The 18,482-nt window shown below is 47.5% G+C and overlaps 1 protein-coding gene across 4 annotated transcripts in view; it reads right to left on the bottom strand.

The window, feature by feature from the left end:
- The window catches only part of MVB12B (multivesicular body subunit 12B), a 94,222-nt gene extending 77,915 nt beyond the window's left edge, over positions 1-16,307 (bottom strand). The window contains exons 1-2 of one of the 4 annotated variants that reach the window (XM_082207763.1): positions 16,289-16,307; positions 3,486-3,608 (exon numbers count right to left, since the gene is read on the bottom strand). In XM_082207763.1, coding sequence (XP_082063889.1) covers positions 3,486-3,596 — 111 coding nt within the window. In that variant the 5' untranslated portion in view covers positions 3,597-3,608; positions 16,289-16,307. The other 3 variants (XM_082207762.1, XM_082207764.1, XM_082207761.1) reach the window with 3 other exon arrangements.
- Positions 16,308-18,482: the final 2,175 nt, after the last annotated feature.

Raw genomic sequence — 18,482 nt, 5'->3', positions numbered from 1 at the left:
AAACCCTCACAGATCAGCTTTAGTTGAGATTCCTGAATTACCAGGGGTTGCTCTAAATGACCCTAGGGGTCCCTTCCAACTCTACAATTCCATGATTCTAAAAACTACTTTTGAATTCAAACTGGCCTGACTCCTAGGTAAATGCCTAATGTTCCAATTAGTGATAAATTAAAAGGCACCACCCTGCATTCCCCAAATCTATCACCTCCATCCCATGCTTATAATCTTTTGCAGGTTTCTGAGGAATGTGGGTGGAAGAAAAGAGTTGTATCCCCCCCCAAAAAAATTTTTTTTTATGTTAACATTGTTTACGGCTGAATTTGTGCTTAGAACACTCCATCATAGGTTAGGCATCCTTTTTAGCAATCAGAATACATTCTCTAAGACAAGAACCAAAAACCCAGCTGAGCTCTGGGGAGACTTCACACTCTTGTTCAACAACAGTTCATCAACATCCACATTCTCCCCCACGCCCCCCAAGGATCAGGTTCATGCATCTGCTTTTTCGCTACATACCTCCAGCTGGCTGGTTTCAGATTCCCTGTCCCCAAAAAGCACCTCCCTTCCCAAATCCAAGCTCAGATATAGGGTGATCAACCAGTCAACCTAACTCAAAAGCATCTGCTCTGGCTGACTCTCTTAAGCTCCTTCCCAGCTTCTGCCACCTGTATCCTTACAATACACAGGAGGGAGCAGAATCTGACCCTTGGGATTCTTCCCTAGGTCACTTCCCCTTCCCAGCCACTTCCCCTCCCTGGCTGGAATGTACGCATGGCATTCCAACAGGCGTGAGGTTCCAGAGAGTAGATGCTGTCACGCGAAAATATAGATTTCTCGCAAGTCCGGAACAAACATTATGCGACACTTGCACGAGAGCCACTTCCGCAAAGGGATGTGATTAAGTGGGCAGTGCTGCTCTGAAGCCTGAAACAATGCATGCTTCCATGTGGAGCCATACATTCTGGGGCAGGTTATATCCATTTGCAAGGCTCTTAACAAGTCGGGTCCAGAATACCTTAAAGACCATCTGATCCCTTAGACCCTTGCCCGAACCCTGAAATCTCTGGGGGAGTCTCTGCTGGTGGCCCCCAATGGCTCAGGTGCATAGCTTGTAACTTCAAAAGCCATGCATTCAGTGGGCTCAATTCTGTGGAACTCCCACCCACCAGAGACGAGACATGTTTGATGCTTTACCGTGTTTTTAATATTCTATTGGGAGCCGCTCAGAGTGGCTGGGGAAACCCAGCCAGATGGGCAGGGTATAAATAATAAATTTACTCTTCTTCTTCTTGACAGTGAAGGAGCTGCTGCAGAATCAAGAGGACATGGATGGTGAGGGAGTGGCTACTGTGACCTGCAACACCTGTGCCATGTTTGTGGGGCTATCGTTGAAGGTGACCCGGAAACTGCAATTAATCCAGAATGCAGCAGCTAGGCTGGTGACTGGGAGTGGCTGCCGGGACCACATAACACCGGTCCTGAGGGATCTGCATTGGCTCCCAGTACGTTCCTGAGAACAATTCAAAGTGTTTGTGCTGACCTTTAAAGCCCTAAACGGCCTCGGTCCTGTATACTTGAAGGAGCGTCTCCACTCCCCATTCAGCCCAGACACTGAGATCCAGTGCCAAAGGCCTTCTGGCGGTTCCCTCATTGCGATAAGCAAAGCTACAGGGAACCAGGCAGAGGGCCTTCTCAGTAGCGGCGCCCACCCTGTGGAACACCCTCCCTTCAGATGTGAAGGAAATAAGCAGCTATCATCTCTTTAAAAGACATCTGAAGGCAGCCCTGTTTAGGGAAGTTTTTAATATTTAATGCTGTATTGTTTTTAACATTCGATTGGGAGCTGCCCAGAGTGGCTGGGGAAACTCAGCCAGATGGGCGGGGTATAAATAATAAATTATTTATCCTGCTACAGAACGTGCAAGAGTATACAGTGGTGCCCCGCAAGATGAATGCCTCGCAAGACGGAAAACTCGCTAGACGAAAGAGTTTTCCGTTTTGGAGGTGCTTCGCAAAACGAATTTCCTATGGGCTTGCTTTGCAAGACGACAATGTCTTGCGAGTTCCTACGGTTTTTTTCCCCTCCCACCTCCCTTTTCTAAGCCGCTAAGCCGCTTATCAGCTGTCACATGGAAGATGGAGCAAGCTTGTTTTCTCCTGCTCTGGAGGATAGGACTCAAACAGATGTCTTCCAGTTACGAGAAAGAAGATTCCAACTAAACATCAGGAATAACTTTCTGAGTGTAAGAGCTGTTTGACAGTGGAACAGACTCTCTCGGGAGGTTGTGAACTCTGCTTCCTTGGAGGTTTCTAAGCAGAGGTTGGATGGCCACCTGTCATGGATGCTTGAGCTGAGATTCCTGCATTGCAGGGGGTTGGGATAGATGACCCCTGGGATCCCTTCCAATTCTATGAGACAGGCACCCTCCTGGCTGAACTTCAGGCACATGACAAAGTCTTCCTCACTCCAGCAGAAAATGCCTGCTGGTCAGACTTTGCTTTTGTGACAGATTTTTTATTCTCTGTGTGGTTTATTTACATGCACACTGCTCAGAAATGCAAATGATTAAGCAGTACCTAAATAACACAAGCAGAACAAAAAGAAATTAATGACAGGCATGTATAGCCCTCCAGGTTATGGCAGCCACTGGAGGGCAAATCTCCAGAAGGCGCTTTCTGCATAGCAAAGTGTGTAACATGAACCGAGGTCAGTAGGCAGGAAGCCAACAGGCCTATCGCTACATAGCAAGACTTGTTGCCAGAACAAACAGAAAAATATTTAACCCAGGCAGATCCCCATGCAATAGCAGGAAAGGAGACCAAAACGTGGAAGCCTGTGTTACGCTCTGTATTAAAGGAATATGTAACCAAGCTCAAGAATATCAATATAAGCATTCAAAAAACTTCCATTTGCTTCACCACCCCCAAACTTCTAGTCCAAGGGGCGGTGGACCTCAGACCTGGGGTTGATTGCAGCATTCTAGGCCTTTCCATGTGGCTCTTGGAACTCTTCCCAAGGCCATGTCCCTCACTGAACTCAAGCATTTTTGCCTGGCGGGAAGGCAAACTTGAACTCTAATTGCTGGATGGAAGACAGAGAGGTGTACATGTGTGCTCACAGAAGCCGGGGACAACCTGCCCCACTCACTATGGCACTTGGCCCCCAGGGAAGTTGTCCAGAAGGGAATGTGGCCCCATAGCTCTAGACCTCGGAGCAAAGATGGGAGCCTGGAAACTAAAAATCTCATACGCTAGAAAACTACTTCTTATTAGGATATGAGGAAGTAAGTAAGTGAGCAAGCAGTGCTTACAGAAGCAAAGCAACTAGAGACAAGTCATCAGGATGAATGCAGATTTTCTGTGCACGAAATTAAAAGAATTCGAAACCCAAATAATCCAGATTCAATGCCATGAAAGCTCAGAGAGAGTTATTTAGGATTTTGTATTAAGGAGGGAAAATACAAGACAACTCATTTTGTACTTACGACATCGTAATTTGTAGGCGCTCGGTTCCGGGAAGCAACGACCCCGACTCCAGTGATTGGGTCCATGGACACATCTGGCAAGGCATCAGCAAGTTCTCTAACCTCAGGCATCGTGGACTGTTCCTGAAAGAGTGAAGAAGATTTAGAGGGAGGGCAAGGTCAGCGGGCAAAAAGCCAGTGGGCTGCCCTATCACACAGTATAACAAGAGGCTGCCAAAATAAACACCCTTGGCCGGGCACACCTAACTCAAAGTGGCATTTGCAGCTGATAAAAACTCAGTTGAATTGACTCCCTTTTCTGATAGGCTCTCAACTAGGTTCAGCTAAGGATCACTGCCTAAGGAACGTTTAACCCAGGCAGGTCTTCATCCGAGAGAAGCAAAAGACGCCCAAGGGTGGTAGCCTACTTTTTAAAAAGGAGAAAGAAACTGCACCCAGGTCTGCATTTGCAAATAATGGGTTTACTGACTGAAAACCTTAAGGACGACCAGTCATCCAAAAGCTCACACCTGAAGGAGGCAAAACAAGACCAATAGGCTTCAGACCTCAAAGCAGAGTGGAAACATTCAGTGGTACACAAGATTGCAACCCCTGCAAGTACCAGGAGAACCAACATGTAGGTGGGAGATCCAGGGGAGCTCCTATCATAGGAGAAGGGGTTGCAGCTGGGTGACAAAGCCCAGGGGGGCAATTAAATCTAGAAAAGAATGTGGAGCAGGAGAAAACAGCAATAAATAACTTTTCGTAGTGCTCCAATTTAGGTAAAGGACGGCAGAGGTCCTCCAGCCCTGGCCTAAGGGCTAAGAAGCATGTTATACAATCATTTCCATGTGGTTGGAGACTCAGAAAGCTACACCCACAATATACAGCATGCTAACATTGCAAGGGCCCCTATTTAAGGAGACAGGTGACCCCCAGGTGCACAGTGAGCACCTGCAAGGGCTCTCTCAGTGGCTAAAGCAAATAGCACGGAATAGTTCGCCTAAAGCACTGAGCTGCGTTCAGGTGACTAGGATCAGACCCATGGGTGGGTGGGAAATTGTAATCTCACAGATCTTAACAAGAGACAAATCAGGCAGTAAAGTGATGTTGCAGGATACTAAAGCAGGGAAGAAATAAAAAGGATTCAAAAGTGGAACGCAGGTTCACTTACATTGAAAGTTCACACCCACACCATCTATTTAAAGCATTTTGTTTCCCCCAAAGAACCCTAGGAACTGTAGTTTACACCTCACAGAGCTCCAGTCCTCAGTACCCTTAAAACAAACTAGAGTTCTCAGATTCTTAGGGGCTCAAGCCATGGGCTTTAAATATAGCTTGGGGATGTGACCCAAAGGCAGCCCCCATCCACAAATGTATATATCCAAAAAAGAAAAAAATACATTTTTTTAAATAGAAGCAATACAATATAACACTCCGAAAAATGGGGGAATTACAGTAAAAAGGCAGGTGCAACACACATGACATATCATGACGTCCTCGGGGGATAAAAAGTCCCACTGTTGCCAAATGTCCATAACTACCCTTGATCTGTGTTTCTGTTAGTCTTTGCTGCATGCATATGCAATAAAGTTCTGCTGGGTGGTGTAAAATGACTACGGTAACTTTTTTCCTTGACTAACCCATATTTTACATGTGATTTTCTCCCATTATTGCTAAAGTCCAAATTGTTCAGTACCAAGCTGATAGGTTTAGGCCATCCAGATTTTTCCACTGCCGTATGATGTCGCATTTAGGAAATGCGAAGTCCTTGGTCTTGAGATCCCTATTATGTCCCATAAGCATAGAAAACAAAAAATAATTCTGGTGTAAATTCAACACCATCTCCTGTAATACGGTGTTCTTTCAAACTTGGGTCGCCAGGTATTGTTGTTGGACTACAGCTCCCGTCATCCTTTGCCACTGGGCTGAGCTGGCTGGAGATGATGCAAATTGTAGTTCCAACAAAGTCTAGGTTGAAGAAGGCTGGTACAGGTGCCACACAGCGTCAGGGATTAGCACAGGGCTGTCAACGTGGATGTCCTCCAGAAGATGTGGACTACAACTCCCATCAGCCCCAGTGAAGCTTCAGCGCAACATCAGGAGGGCATCAGCCCTGGCTTAGTGGGTGGCTCCTCCCTGTCTTGCCCAACTATGAGTGAAGGACAGTGAGTGGATCATCTCTTGAAAGCACATAGAACTATGGCATGGGTAGAGAATCTTGGGCCAGGACGTCAAGTGAGGCCTTCAAATTCTCCCAGTCCAATCCCCAAGGATCTCTCCCCACCCAGGCCACAAACCTCACCCTCTCTGAGTGCTGTTAACTGGATGGAGTGTGTCCTTGAACTGTGATGACGCATTTCCCCTGCCATGATGGAGACGCAGGTGTGTGGAAACGGCTCGTGTGTGCCTGGCTGCTGTGATGCAGCCGTTAATACAACAGTACAAACTAACTTGTGCTGCCCCATCCACTTTCACCTCTGTCTTGACCACCCTTGGCATGTGGTCCGCAGATGTGAATATGGCTGAAAACTGCTCCGCACCCCTGATCTACGGAGCGTTCCCCCTTACTATGTGATCAACCAACCACTATATATCTAGGGACAAAGAACACTTTGGGTTAACAGGCAGGCGGAGAGACTTACAAGGCGGTCAAGGCTGAAGACCCCTCAGTGAACTAACCTGAACCCTGCAACCATCATCTGAGGCCCTTCTTCATGTGCTGGTGGGTGGCAACAAGACAGCAGTCCTTTTCTTCAGCGGCTCCCCATTTGTGGAATGCTCTCCCCAGTAAGGCCCACCTTACGCCTTCATTATACATCATTAGGACCAGGCAAAAACATTCCACTTCTCCCAGGCATTTCGCTGATTAAACAATCTATGGCCTTTTAAACAGGGGGAGGTATTCTTTTGTTGCTTATCATATTATCTATTTTTGTGTTTTCACATGGTAAACTACCCTGCGATCCTCAGATAAAGGGTGGTATAGAAGTAATTTAATAAATTAAAATGATGATAAAGAGCAGCCTAGTGGAACAGTGACCATCTTTCAGAAAAAGGGCAGCATTTGCCAAGTGACCAAGTCAGGCATTCCTGGATGTACTTTGGCAGAAAGAACTACGTTCTCTCACCCCTGTTAGAAGATGCCAACAATAATCTGCCTTTGGGTTCCGGTGGGGGCGGGGGGCACGCAGTAAAAAAGAGAGGAAAGAGCAAAGCCATTGTCGGCTTGGAAGCACAAAAGCCTTCTTGTGGGTGTGTGACTCAGAGCGAGCGGCAGGGGGCGGGCAGGAAACCCAGAATCAATTCGGACTTTGTCGTTGGGCGCACAAAGACCCATTTTATAAAAGGGGTGGATGGTGGAGGGGGGGAGGAAAGGCGGAAAGGGAGAAATCTCAGGCCCTTCTATACTAGGTGGGGGCAACTGCCCACTTTCTTAGGGGGTGGAATGGGGGAGCAAATAACAGGGCCCACCCCCCACTTTCCAGCAGAGGAAACACCAGGTACCTCTGAACACTCAAATCTACATCCACTGTGCATTCTGTTTTTCTCCACTTTGGGGAGTCAACTTGTGGTGGAAAGACGCCAGTGTCTAATTAATGCTGATGAGTGAAGTTCTTGCATGCTAACTAGCAATGTGCCTTTCCCACACACTTATTTTGCCCCATTTCCCCCTCCCCTTCTCTCTCATATCTCCCACCCCCAAACAAATCTTCTGGGTTTCCTATTGCTTAGACCCTTTGGACTGGCTCACCTATTTGAATATGCATAGTATGTCACTTATTATCTCCAGGATGGTGAGCAGTAAGAGAGAGGCACTATCTCTCACGGGAACAGCACACCTAGGAAACTGACATGCCCAGTCAGGCCACTGGGTCCATTTGAGAACACTGGCTCAGCTCATATCTAACACTAAGCCCAACCATAATCATAACCATTATATTTATGATTAAATGTGATACAAAAAAATAGGGGTGTTTGGCTTTTGCTGCCCAACTCCCCAAGGAACTGAGCCCCCCCCCCAAGTCCATGATTGGGCAGAGATGAATGGATGGAGGCAGGTTGCAGTGAAAGCAAGGCAGATCTTTACTTTTCTGTTGCAACAGAGCTCAGGAATATCACACCTTGGCCTGCCTTAGCCATAGTAAACCCACTTTATGTGTGATGTAATTTCTGACTGTTTGTAGAGGGGATGTCCTTCTTCTCCACGCCAAAATGCAAACCCTTAAAAGAGATGTTTCTTCTTGGCTATGGTCCTCTCTTGCCTCCTTGCTAGGAGGGGAGGGAACTCTGTTGCAACAGAAAAATAAAGATCTGCCTTGCTTTTACTGCATCCTGCCTCCATCCACTCATCTCAGACTGATCATGGACTTAGGGGACTCAGTCCCTTGGGGAGTACGACAGCAAAAGCCAACCACCCCTCTTTTTCTATATCAAATGTATTTATATCCTACTTCTCTCTGAAGCTGGGAATCAAGGCGGGTTTCAACATTTTAAAAAATCTATTATAACAACAAACTAATTAAGAACAATTATTAAAATGCACTGGAACACATTTAGAACCAGCAAGTAAAATACAGTTTGCCCTGACGACAGCTCAGCGGTCAGCACCCTCTGCTCCTTCGTTTCCAAAGGCCTGCCAGAAGGATAACAAGGAGGGAGCCCATCTAACCTCTCTTGGGAGAGAATCCTATTTAGGGGAGCAGCCACAGAAAGGCCTCTCTCTCCTGTCACCACCTACTGGATCTGGACTTTTGGTGTTAATGGGACAGAGAGGTGGCAGCTTAGCATGAACTAACCATGACTTAGCATAAACACAGAGCTATGCAAGCTCCCAGAAAGATTATCAAAAGGTTATCATGATGACTTTAAGATGTTAGAATGTTCACATAATCGGAAGAGCTTCATATGTTTTTATTTCCAGAGGCCACTCTTTGCAGGCAAGGGGTCTCCAATTCAATACCAGGCATCTTCAATTAAAAGGTTCGAGTAACAGGCAATGGGGAACATTGCCTCTTCTCTTTGCCTATGACCCTGTAGGACCACTGCCAGACAAGAGAAATCAATACTGGGGCAGAAGGGCAAGCAGCCAGACCTGGTAGCGGGGTAGACTCCCTAGAACGAAAGAAATGCCTGCTGGGTCAGGCCAGTGGCCCATATGATTAAGCATCTTGTTCTCACAGTGGCCAACCAGATGCCCCAATAGCAGGACCTGAATGCAACAGCAACTCTTCCCTCCTGTGGTTTCCAGCCACTTGTATTCAGAAAGTACTGCTGCCTCCATCAATGGAGGTAGAATGCAGTAAGAGCCTTGCTGGTGGGTCAGGACAAATCAATTGACTGATTTATGGGGAATGGAAAGGTAGGGGATAAGAGAGGAAAGTTGTTGTAGGAGGAAGAGGTGAATTTAAAAGAACCAGGAAGGGGCAATGAAAGAAACTGTTTGGCTGAGGGGGAGAATAAGGTACAAAGCTGAAATGAATGAGAGAAGAAATTACAAAGGATGGGGGTGGGGGATATTGTGGAAGTGGGAAGGAAGAATCTAAAAGACAAAGCCTTCTTGGCTTAGAGCAGGCATAGGCAAACTTGGCCCGCCAGATGATTTGGGACTACAACTCCCACCATCCCTAGCTAACAGAACCAGTGGTCAGGGATGATGGGAGTTGTAGTTCCAAAACATCTGGAGGGCCAAGTTTGCCTATGCCTGGCTTAGAGCAAATTCTACCTAAAACGGGGAGGCCAAGGCCCAACATCTCCAGAGCAAAGTATCTGTAACTTGAGGAAAGCTGAGCTACGGGATTCCTTGCCACAAGGAAAACACTGTGGCAAAAAAATTAACCATCTCCAAAGATGGATGAGATATCAATAGAAACTGATGTCACTAACTGCCAAATTATTATTCCACACTCCGCCTCCATTTTGTGACTGACTCTGCCTTTACACTATGTTTTTGTAATAGAGGGGGCGGGGGGAGAGGCAGTAATTCTCAGTCATCTCAAGAAGGCCCTGGGTGCTGAAAGGTTTTAGAATTGCTGCTCTATCCTGGCCTGAAAGGAATGGCTCAAAATTTCAGCAAAACATTAACCCATTGGACACAGGAAAGACAAAATTTCCAAAAAGACAATCCAGCATCATAGAAATCCTGTGTGTTTCAGGATATACACCTCAAACACTAAGAATTGTTCCTTGCTACACGGTGCTTTTCCATTGATCCAAACAAGCTGTTTTGTCTTGTTGCTAGCTGCCTCTTTAAGGGCATTATTATTCTGCCTACAGGATGTGTCCAAATCAGACCTAAAAAGAGACCGGATATCGCATGGGAGATTTAGATAAATATTGTTCTGAACCTTACACAGACCGTTAGATTTTGCTATCAGAGGAAGCAGCTGGCTGGGTCCCCTGAATACCCCACCTGTTTTGTTTTATTTTAATATTTACTATCTTTTGAACTTGCCACTGTGTATTGTGTCTGATACACAACTTCAGGATGACTTCTCTTTAAAAAGAAAAGAAAAGCCATGCATTACTGCAATGGGGGACACACACCCTCCTTTGGTCCTTAAGCCCTGCTATGATGACTGCAGCCAAGCTAGTCACCAGGCCAAAATACTGCAGACACTCACCACGGCTGGTGGGCTCCTGGGCTCTTGAACTCCTTGTGCATGCACCGGATAGCAAGCTGCCATGACTGCCATAGGAGCAACAAGGAATGGATTTCCTAGCTTTGGAAGTTGCTGCAGGTGAGACAGAAAAATGGCATGTCTACCTGGTTGGGAGGTGACATGTCTTTTCAGCTCTTGAGCAACATCCTGGTTTTCAGTTGGCAACGCAAGTGTTTGCGGTGGGGAAACAGTGAACAGGAGCATAGGGAGCTGCCTTAAGAAAGTAAGAAGTGTCCTGATGGATCAGGCCAGTGGCCCATCTAGCCCAGCATCCTGTTCTCACAGTGGCCAACCTGAGCACAGGAGCACTCTCCCCTCCTGTGGTTTCCAGCAAACTGGATTCAGAAGAATTACTGTGACCCTCACCCACTTTCTCCACACCATGCTTATTTCTAATGAGCTTCTATCATGTAGCCTCTTGCTTGCATTTTTGTTAAACCAAAGAGTCCCAAATACAGTGGTACCTCGCAAGACGAATGCCTCGCAAGACGAAAGAGTTTTTCATTTTTTGAGTTGCTTCGCAAGACGAATTTCCCTATGGGCTTGCTTCGCAAGATGAAAACGTCTTGCAAGTTTGTCTCCTTTTTCTTAAAACCGTTAATACCCAGGAAACCGTGCTTCGCAAGACGAAAAATTCACAAGACGAAAAACCTCGCAGAACGAATTAATTTCGTCTTGCGAGGCACCACTGTAGTGCAACCTTTCCTCATATGGGGGTCGCTCCATCCCAGATCATTCTGATTGCCTTCATGCCCAGTCAAAACTGAGCTAGGCTGGCAGTGGCTCTCCAGGCTTCATACATTCCTGGAAATGCTGGAGATTGAACCTGAGACCATCAGCATGCAAAGCAGAAGCTGTACCACTAAGCTATGTTCCTTTCCCAGTACAGGGGCACAGGAAGCTGCCTTAGGCTGAGCCAGACCAGATGCTCTGCTCCCTAAACCACAACACTTTCTCCACTCAACAGGTCCTGGAAAATCTCCAAGCAGCTCAGCCCTACCACAGGCATGTTGCAAGGTCAATTCTGCTCTGAGCTGAAGGAGATGCGGCAATGGGGAAGGGAAATCCGATCAGTTCCTTCACATCACACCTGATACCAGCATTGTTATCAAACAGGAAGCATGTCACTCAGCCCTGCACAGACAGAAGCTTTAAGCTCTCCTGTGAAGCTTCCTGAAGTGAGAGCAAAGGAAGTGCAGTTTCAGCAACCTCAAAATACTCATTCTAAAAATGCTCACCCAAATTTGCACCAGGAAAGAAGTCTTCCTGCAATGACACAAAACTGCACCAGATGCACTCGGCTACATCCTCTGAAGAAACCCAACATGAGCTGGGCAGTTGTTCTAGGGCTAGTATCTCAGCAAGGAGCAAAATGGGGGAATCTCAATGTGATCTATGAACAAGAACTGAGCATCAGAATTCATGTTGCACTACAAGCTGGCATACTTGTTGCAAGTGTGATAAGCATCAAATGTCACTCTCATAGTCAATCCACCTTGGAAGTCACACACATTGCTTTCAACCTGGATGACACCCTGCCTCTCCTTCCCTACTTTTTAAGATGTTAAAAAATCTGGCTCGAGTATCCTGCCACACAACTCCCTGGAAGCTACCTTAATCTAATATAGGTCACATCCATACCATATATTTAAAGCACTCTTATGCCACTTCCAACAGTCGCTGCTTCTTCCCAAGAATCCTGGGACCCGGAGATTAAGGGTGCTGGGAACTGTAGCTGTGTTAGAAGTCTAACAGCTCTCAGCACTCTTAGCAAACTTCTGTCCCCAGCATTTTACGGAGGAAGCCACGGGTGTTTTTTTACTATCATGGTGCTTTAAACATAAGATCTAAGAATGTGACCTAAGGAAACATCAGAATACAGACAATGTGGTATGCTAATTGTTTGTGCCCCCCCCCCACAATTATATCTGCTCCCTGCAAACCTCTAGCTCAGAATGGCCCAAACTCATGGCCCGCGACTCTCCAAGGTTTCAGGAAAGATTCTTTCCCAGTCCTACCTGGAAATGCCTGGGATTGAAGCACGGACCTTTTGGGTGCAAAAATGCACAGCTCAACTAAGCTACAGCCCCATCAATTAAAAAGCCATGCAAGAGAGCCGTGTCTTTGAGAATCTGTTTAATGTGACCAGTATAGCTGGGTGGAAGAGGCCTACTATCAACAGACCTGCCAGCTGAGGTGTATGTACCCTGGATGCAGCATTGTCACCAGAAGCCCAGGTGGACTCGGTGTCACAGAAGGTCCGTTTTCCTAGCTTTGGCTGTGTCACCATTTCTGGACAGGTGTACTCTCGTGGTCTAGCAACCTCTCCAATTGGATTACTGCGATATTTTGCTACAGGGGCTGCCCTTGAAGACCACTCGGGAACTTCAATTAATGCAGAATGTGGCTGCCTGGACTTTTAATTCCTATATAATCCCTTTTAAGCTAGTGGCCACCGACTCCCACTAACAAAAACAACACTTGCTTCTGAATGAACATGCTTAGAATCGTACTGTCAATTATGCCTCGTGTGAAAAAGTAGGCTATGTTTTGAGAGCCCTGAACTCATTCAAATGATCCTGAGTTTTAGATTTATAAAAGGAACGTTGCTCTGTATGTGTGTGTGTGTGTGTGTGCACGCGCACACACACACGTTTGTAATTCTGTGAATTTATGTGGCGCGCCCTCTTTCCATTTCTAAACCAGGGTTGAGGAACCTGTACCCTTTCTAGATATTGCTGAACAACAGCTCCCATGGGCCCCAAATATTGATCACACTGGTTGCAGCTGATGGGAGTTGTAGTTCAGAAACATGTGGAGGTCCACAGCTTAGCCACCCCTGTTCTAAACTTAAGTGACCCTTTATTTGCAAGTACAGTGCTCTAACCCCTTGACAATCTGGAGCTGCACATTGCTGTTCATTTTTCTAGCCGTGATGGAGCAATCACAACACCAGTCACCCCAACAAAGGTGTTGTTTTCATTTCCTGCAAGGTTTATCACTTTGTTTAAAGTGCTCTTAGGACAGAGCTCTCCACCCCAAAATACTACAGCGATATGTCTTAATAATACCCCCTTTGTATTCATGCAGCAAGCAGTTCCACAGCTCTCTGACTATCTTCAAAAAAATGATAAAGCTTCCCTTTCAAATTGCAAAGTCCTGTTCATTGCAAGATTGTACACTTTCGGTATAAAAAAAAATACGGTATATCTCACTGCAATGTGTTTTTTAAATGGCTCACATTAGCTGGGGCTGGAGTGTTGTAGAAATCGTCCTACCTGAAATGGTAACTAAGAGGTGGGTGTGAAGAGATGAAAAATTGCACAGGTTTTTTGTTTGTTGTTTGTTTTTAAAAAAGAACAAGAAAAAAAATCCATGTTCATAAGAATGTATGGTAACAAGAGCCTGCTGGATTAGGCCAATAGCCTATCTAGTCCAGCATCCTGTTTTTACAGCAGTTGCCCAGATGCCCCAATGGAAAACGCTCAAGCAGAACCCAATCACAATCACAACTCCTCTCCTGTGGTATTCAGAAGCACTGCTGCATCTGACTGTGGAAGAAGAACTCATTGGCAGTCTTATTCTCTATGAATGTGTCCAACCTTCTTAAAGCCACCCGAGCTAATGGCCACCCGTGCCTCCAGTGGGAGCAAGTTCCCTAATTTAATTATGCGCTGCATGAAAAAACACTTGGCTTTTATCCGTTCTGAATCTTCAAATGTTCAACTTCAATGCGGACTTGATGGTCTTAACCATGGGTAGGCAAACTAAGGCCCGGGGGCCGGATCTGGCTCAATGGCCTTCTAAATCCGGCCTGCGGACGGTCCGGGACTCTGTGTTTTTGCATGAGTAGAATGTGTGTTTTTATTTAAAATGCATCTCTGGGTTATTTGTGGGGCATAGGAATTCGTTCATTTTCCCCCTTCAAAATATAGTCTGGGGGTCCACAAGGTCTGGGGGACAGTGGACCGGCCCCCTGCTGAAAAAGTTTGCTGACCCCTGGTCTTAACACTAAGGTAGTTGGTTCCCTCTGGCCTCCCTCTCTACTTTGCTTGACAACTAGCTCACAGATAAGGAACCTGTGACCCTCCAGGTGGACTCCCAATACCCATTACTCCCTGACCCGTGGCAATGTTGGCTGGGGCTGATGGGAGCTGGAGTCCAGCAACATCTAGAGGACCACAAGTTCTCCAAACCATGACCTCGCCTGGAGAACTCAAGAGCTCACTCACAAGGATGTGACTTTTGTATTCACCTAATACATGTATTGTCCTATGGATCTGTCTTATGTTACCTTACTTTTTAAACAGGAAGAAACACACAATACATTTAAAGCACATTCAAGCCTGTGACACCCTCCTCAAAGGATCCTGGGAACTGTAGTTTGTCAAGTGTGCTGGGAATTGTGAGGGGGAAACTACAGTCCCCAGGCTCTCTGTTAAATGTGCTTGAACTATATGCTGTGGCTCTGCCCAGAAACACACCCTACCAAGAAGACAGTGGATGACAGGTTTAACCCTTGTATTAAACCTGTCATCATGTGTGTAGAGAGATTCTCATCAAAGGACTGGGAAATCAGCTGCCAATCAAAGCAGGGCGCACCAGCCAAGGCCAAGCAGTCAACAGTTCAACCCAGTATACAGTGGTGCTTCACAAAGTCGACAAATGGCAGGGTGGTACCAGCTGGTAGCCAGAGGGTTATAAATACCTAGCCAAAGCATCACGTGACATATTGAATAACATGGGCTGTTGTATCCAATGCTAGGCCTACTCAGAGTAGACCCAGTGGAAACAACAGACCTGATTAAGCCATGGTTCTTAGTTTCAGTAGGTTTACTCTGAGTAGGTCTAGCCCCACGGCATGTGCCTGGCTGGATTTCCACTGATTGGTTAGAATCGACTGATTGTTTGGGATATACACTTATAGTTTCCCCTGGATCAGGAGATGGACAAGGGATGGGAAGAGATATTTAGGCTGAAGGCCAGTCCATTGTTATGAATCCTTACCAGGAAATCATTTATTTCTTCCTTAAACCAAGACCCATTCTCAAGGCTCCCAGAGGATTTCGAACAAGGGAAAGCTGTGTCCACACAATGAAAGGAAGCGGCTGAGGGATGCCCCCACCATCACTAGCACCCTAGAGCACGTTTTGTTGTTTGTTTGTCGGCTTGTTTTGAGTACCTCCCCCCTCTCAATCCAGGAGAAGCATCCTATCTATTGCGGAGGAAGCCCCGCTTACAACAAAAGGCACCCCTGCAACACAAGGTGTGTGTAGGGTTTGGAGGTCACAAAACCAAAAGGTGAGGTGGGGAGGGGGGAAAGGAAGCAATGCAAAGCCCTCACCCCCCAGGGAGAAAAGAGAAGCAGGGGAAGGAGAAGGCGCAGGGCCCAGTCCGGAGTGGGGGGTAAAGGGGGTGGGTGGGCCAGCCGGGCCTGGCCCCGAAGGCTCCTTGGAGGGGAGACACTTAACTGTTGCCCGGGGCGCTGGCGGCGGCTGATCCCGGCTCCCCCGTTTCAAGCAGAAGCAGCTTCTCATTGCCCGGCAGGGCGGGGAGCGGAGGCAGGAACAGGAGGAGGAGGAGAAGCGGAGAAGCAGCGGCAAGTGGGAAGGAGAGGCGGCCCTCTCAGGGCCCGCAGGCGGCGGCGGCGATCCTTACCCGGGCGGGCGCGCTAGACCGAGCCCCCGCTCCCCAACAGCCCGTTGCACCGAGCGCAGGAGCCCATCAGGAGCCGAGGCCGCCGGCGGGAGCCATGGGCGAGGGCGGAGGAAGGCGGCCGAGTCGAGCCTGGCGCCGCCTCTGAGGCGCTCCGACGAGGAGGAGAAGACACCGGCGCCGAGGCGCAAGCACAGAGCCCCCTGCCTCCCGGAGCCCGCACTGCCGCTCGCTCTGCTTTCTCGATTCACCTCCCAAGCACCCTGACCGGCCCAGAGAGAATGAATGGGCGAGCCTGGCCCCCGCCCCGAACGAGCCTCCTGCGTCCCAAGCGCAACCACCAGGGGCCCCTCGGAGACTTACGCTTTGCGCCCAGGGCGCACGCCCAGGCAGCCCTTCCCAAATGGAATCCTTTGGCCTCGTCGTCTCCACCACGCCGAGGCCTCCCGTAGAGTTGCCGTTTAAAAATACAGTAAAATTAAAAATCACGCCCGCCCTCTTTACTACCTTGGGGGAGGCTCCCGATAGGGCGAGGTGCCCCTAGCCGAACGCCTTGTTCTCGCTTCCCTACGCACGGCGTGCACGTGGTTGAACCCTAGGCGTCTCCTGGTGGTGGGGAAAAAGAGACCCAGGGTGGCACCTGGCGAACACGAGAGCTAGAGGTGCCTCTTCGGCTGCAATCCTATGCAGCTTTGGCTCAGGAGCGCATATACAGCTTCCCAGCGCAGGAGGCAGTAATGCTTCTGAATAGCAGCTGCTGGGCACCGCGAGCGGAGAGAGTCGCTGTTGCGCGCGGGCCACGCTTCCAAACGTTCCATTAGCCTGTGAGTACAGGATGCCAGATTAGATGGGCCTTTGCCCTTTCTCAAGGCTGCTGCGCATCTTCATTGAGCGATCCACTGCAATCTCCAGACCTCCTTGGGCCGTCATCTCGATTTCAGACCCTAGCTGTTGCATATATGGAATTAGGAATTATTTATTTATTGCATTTATATCCCAGCTTTCCCTCCAGTTAGCTCAAGGTGGTGTGTGTGATTCTCCCCCATTTTATCATCACAAAAATCTCGTGAAGAGCGTTAGGCCCATAGCTGTCAACTTTTCCCTTTTCTTGCGAGGAATCCTATTCGGAATAAGGGAATTTCCCTTTAAAAAACGGAAACGTTGACAGCTATGGTTAGGCCAGTGACCCGCCCTAGTTCATCCAGGGTGCTTCATGACTGTGGGTATTGATCCTTGGTCTCCGAAGTCCCGGTCCAACACACTTCACCAGTACACAACACTGCCCCAGTGTGCATCAGTTGACGCTTGCTTTTGCATCAAATTGCCTTTGCCTTTTTGTTCCCTTTTCATCCAGTTTGAAGAGATCCTTTTAGAGTTCATTGTATCATCAGCAAATGTGATTGCATCTTGTAACAGTGAGTTCCATAGGGTGCTATTACCATCAAATGTATTTATTTGCCATGTTTCCAAATTATTCTCAAAGTGGCTCGCACAAACATATCCATACAGTGGCGAAGATGCATGCTCCGCTACTGGGGGAGGAGAGCAGGCGGGGGTGTGACTGGCACCCCCCTGGGGGCATGGTGTGCCGCCCACGGGCATGGCACACGTTCTGGGGATGTGGCGCGCTGCCTGTGGGGGCTTGGCGTGTGTCCAGGGGGGGGGGTCCTGCCGCAATGGCACCCTACCAGAATAGTGGTGCCGGGGGCGGTCCGCTCCCTCCGCACTCCCGTTCCTCTGCCAGTGTATATACAGTGCTTTTTTTATTTATAGAAAAAAAGTGCCAATATTCACTTGATGCTGGTGGCACACTTTTAACATGGGGTGGGGGGAGAGAAATGCCAGTAACTGTGTACGCTTGAGGACCGGCAGAAAAAACCCCACTGCATATATAATTTTTTTAAAAAACACCCTTACATTACTGCATTTAGTCCTGCATTAATTCACAAGGCCCTTAACCATTTGGATCCAGGATACTTCAAGGACCGCCTGATCCCTTATATCCCTGGCCACTGAGGATTTGGGGGGAGTCAATGTTAGTGGTGCCCCAGAAGCACCCATTGGATTCACCAGGAGCCTTGCGTTCAGTATTATGGGCTTGGTTTTGTGAAACTCCTCCCAATTAAGATCAGACAGCCCCCCCCCCCCCGTTGAACCTCTGGTGCCTACTGATAACTTTTTATTTTTATTCCAACAGGCAGTTTAATCAATGTTTGATGTTATAGTTCTAAATGGGTTTTTTTGGGGTGGGGATTCTTTGGATGGATCACCGTGTCATGGATGCTTAGCATTTCAGGGGGTTGGACTAGATGACCCTTGGGATCCCAAGTCTACAGTTCTATTATTCTATTAATTGTTTTGAGTTATATACCATACGAAATTGTTTTGAATTGTTTTTACATATGGAATTGTTTTTATTGTTTTTATTTTTATTTATATTTTACTGGAAAGGTATTTCATAGAATTGTAGAGTTGGAAGGGACCCCAGGGGTCATCTAGTCCAGCCCCCTTCAATGCAGGAATCTCAATTAAAGAATCCCTGACAGGTGGCCATCCAACCTCTGCTTAAAAGCTTCCCACGAAGGAGATTTCATCACCTGAGGTAGTCCCTTTCATTGTCAAACACCTTTTACAGTGTTTTTATGGGAAGCTATTCATAAATGGAAGCAAATAAATAAAACAAGTAGTAGTTTAGTTGGTT

Source organism: Podarcis vaucheri (genome assembly GCF_965113315.1).
Source record: "Podarcis vaucheri genome assembly, chromosome: Z".
Lineage (NCBI taxonomy): Eukaryota > Metazoa > Chordata > Lepidosauria > Squamata > Lacertidae > Podarcis > Podarcis vaucheri.
Note: the sequence above shows the minus strand (reverse complement) of the source record. Positions and strands in the feature narration are given on the sequence as shown.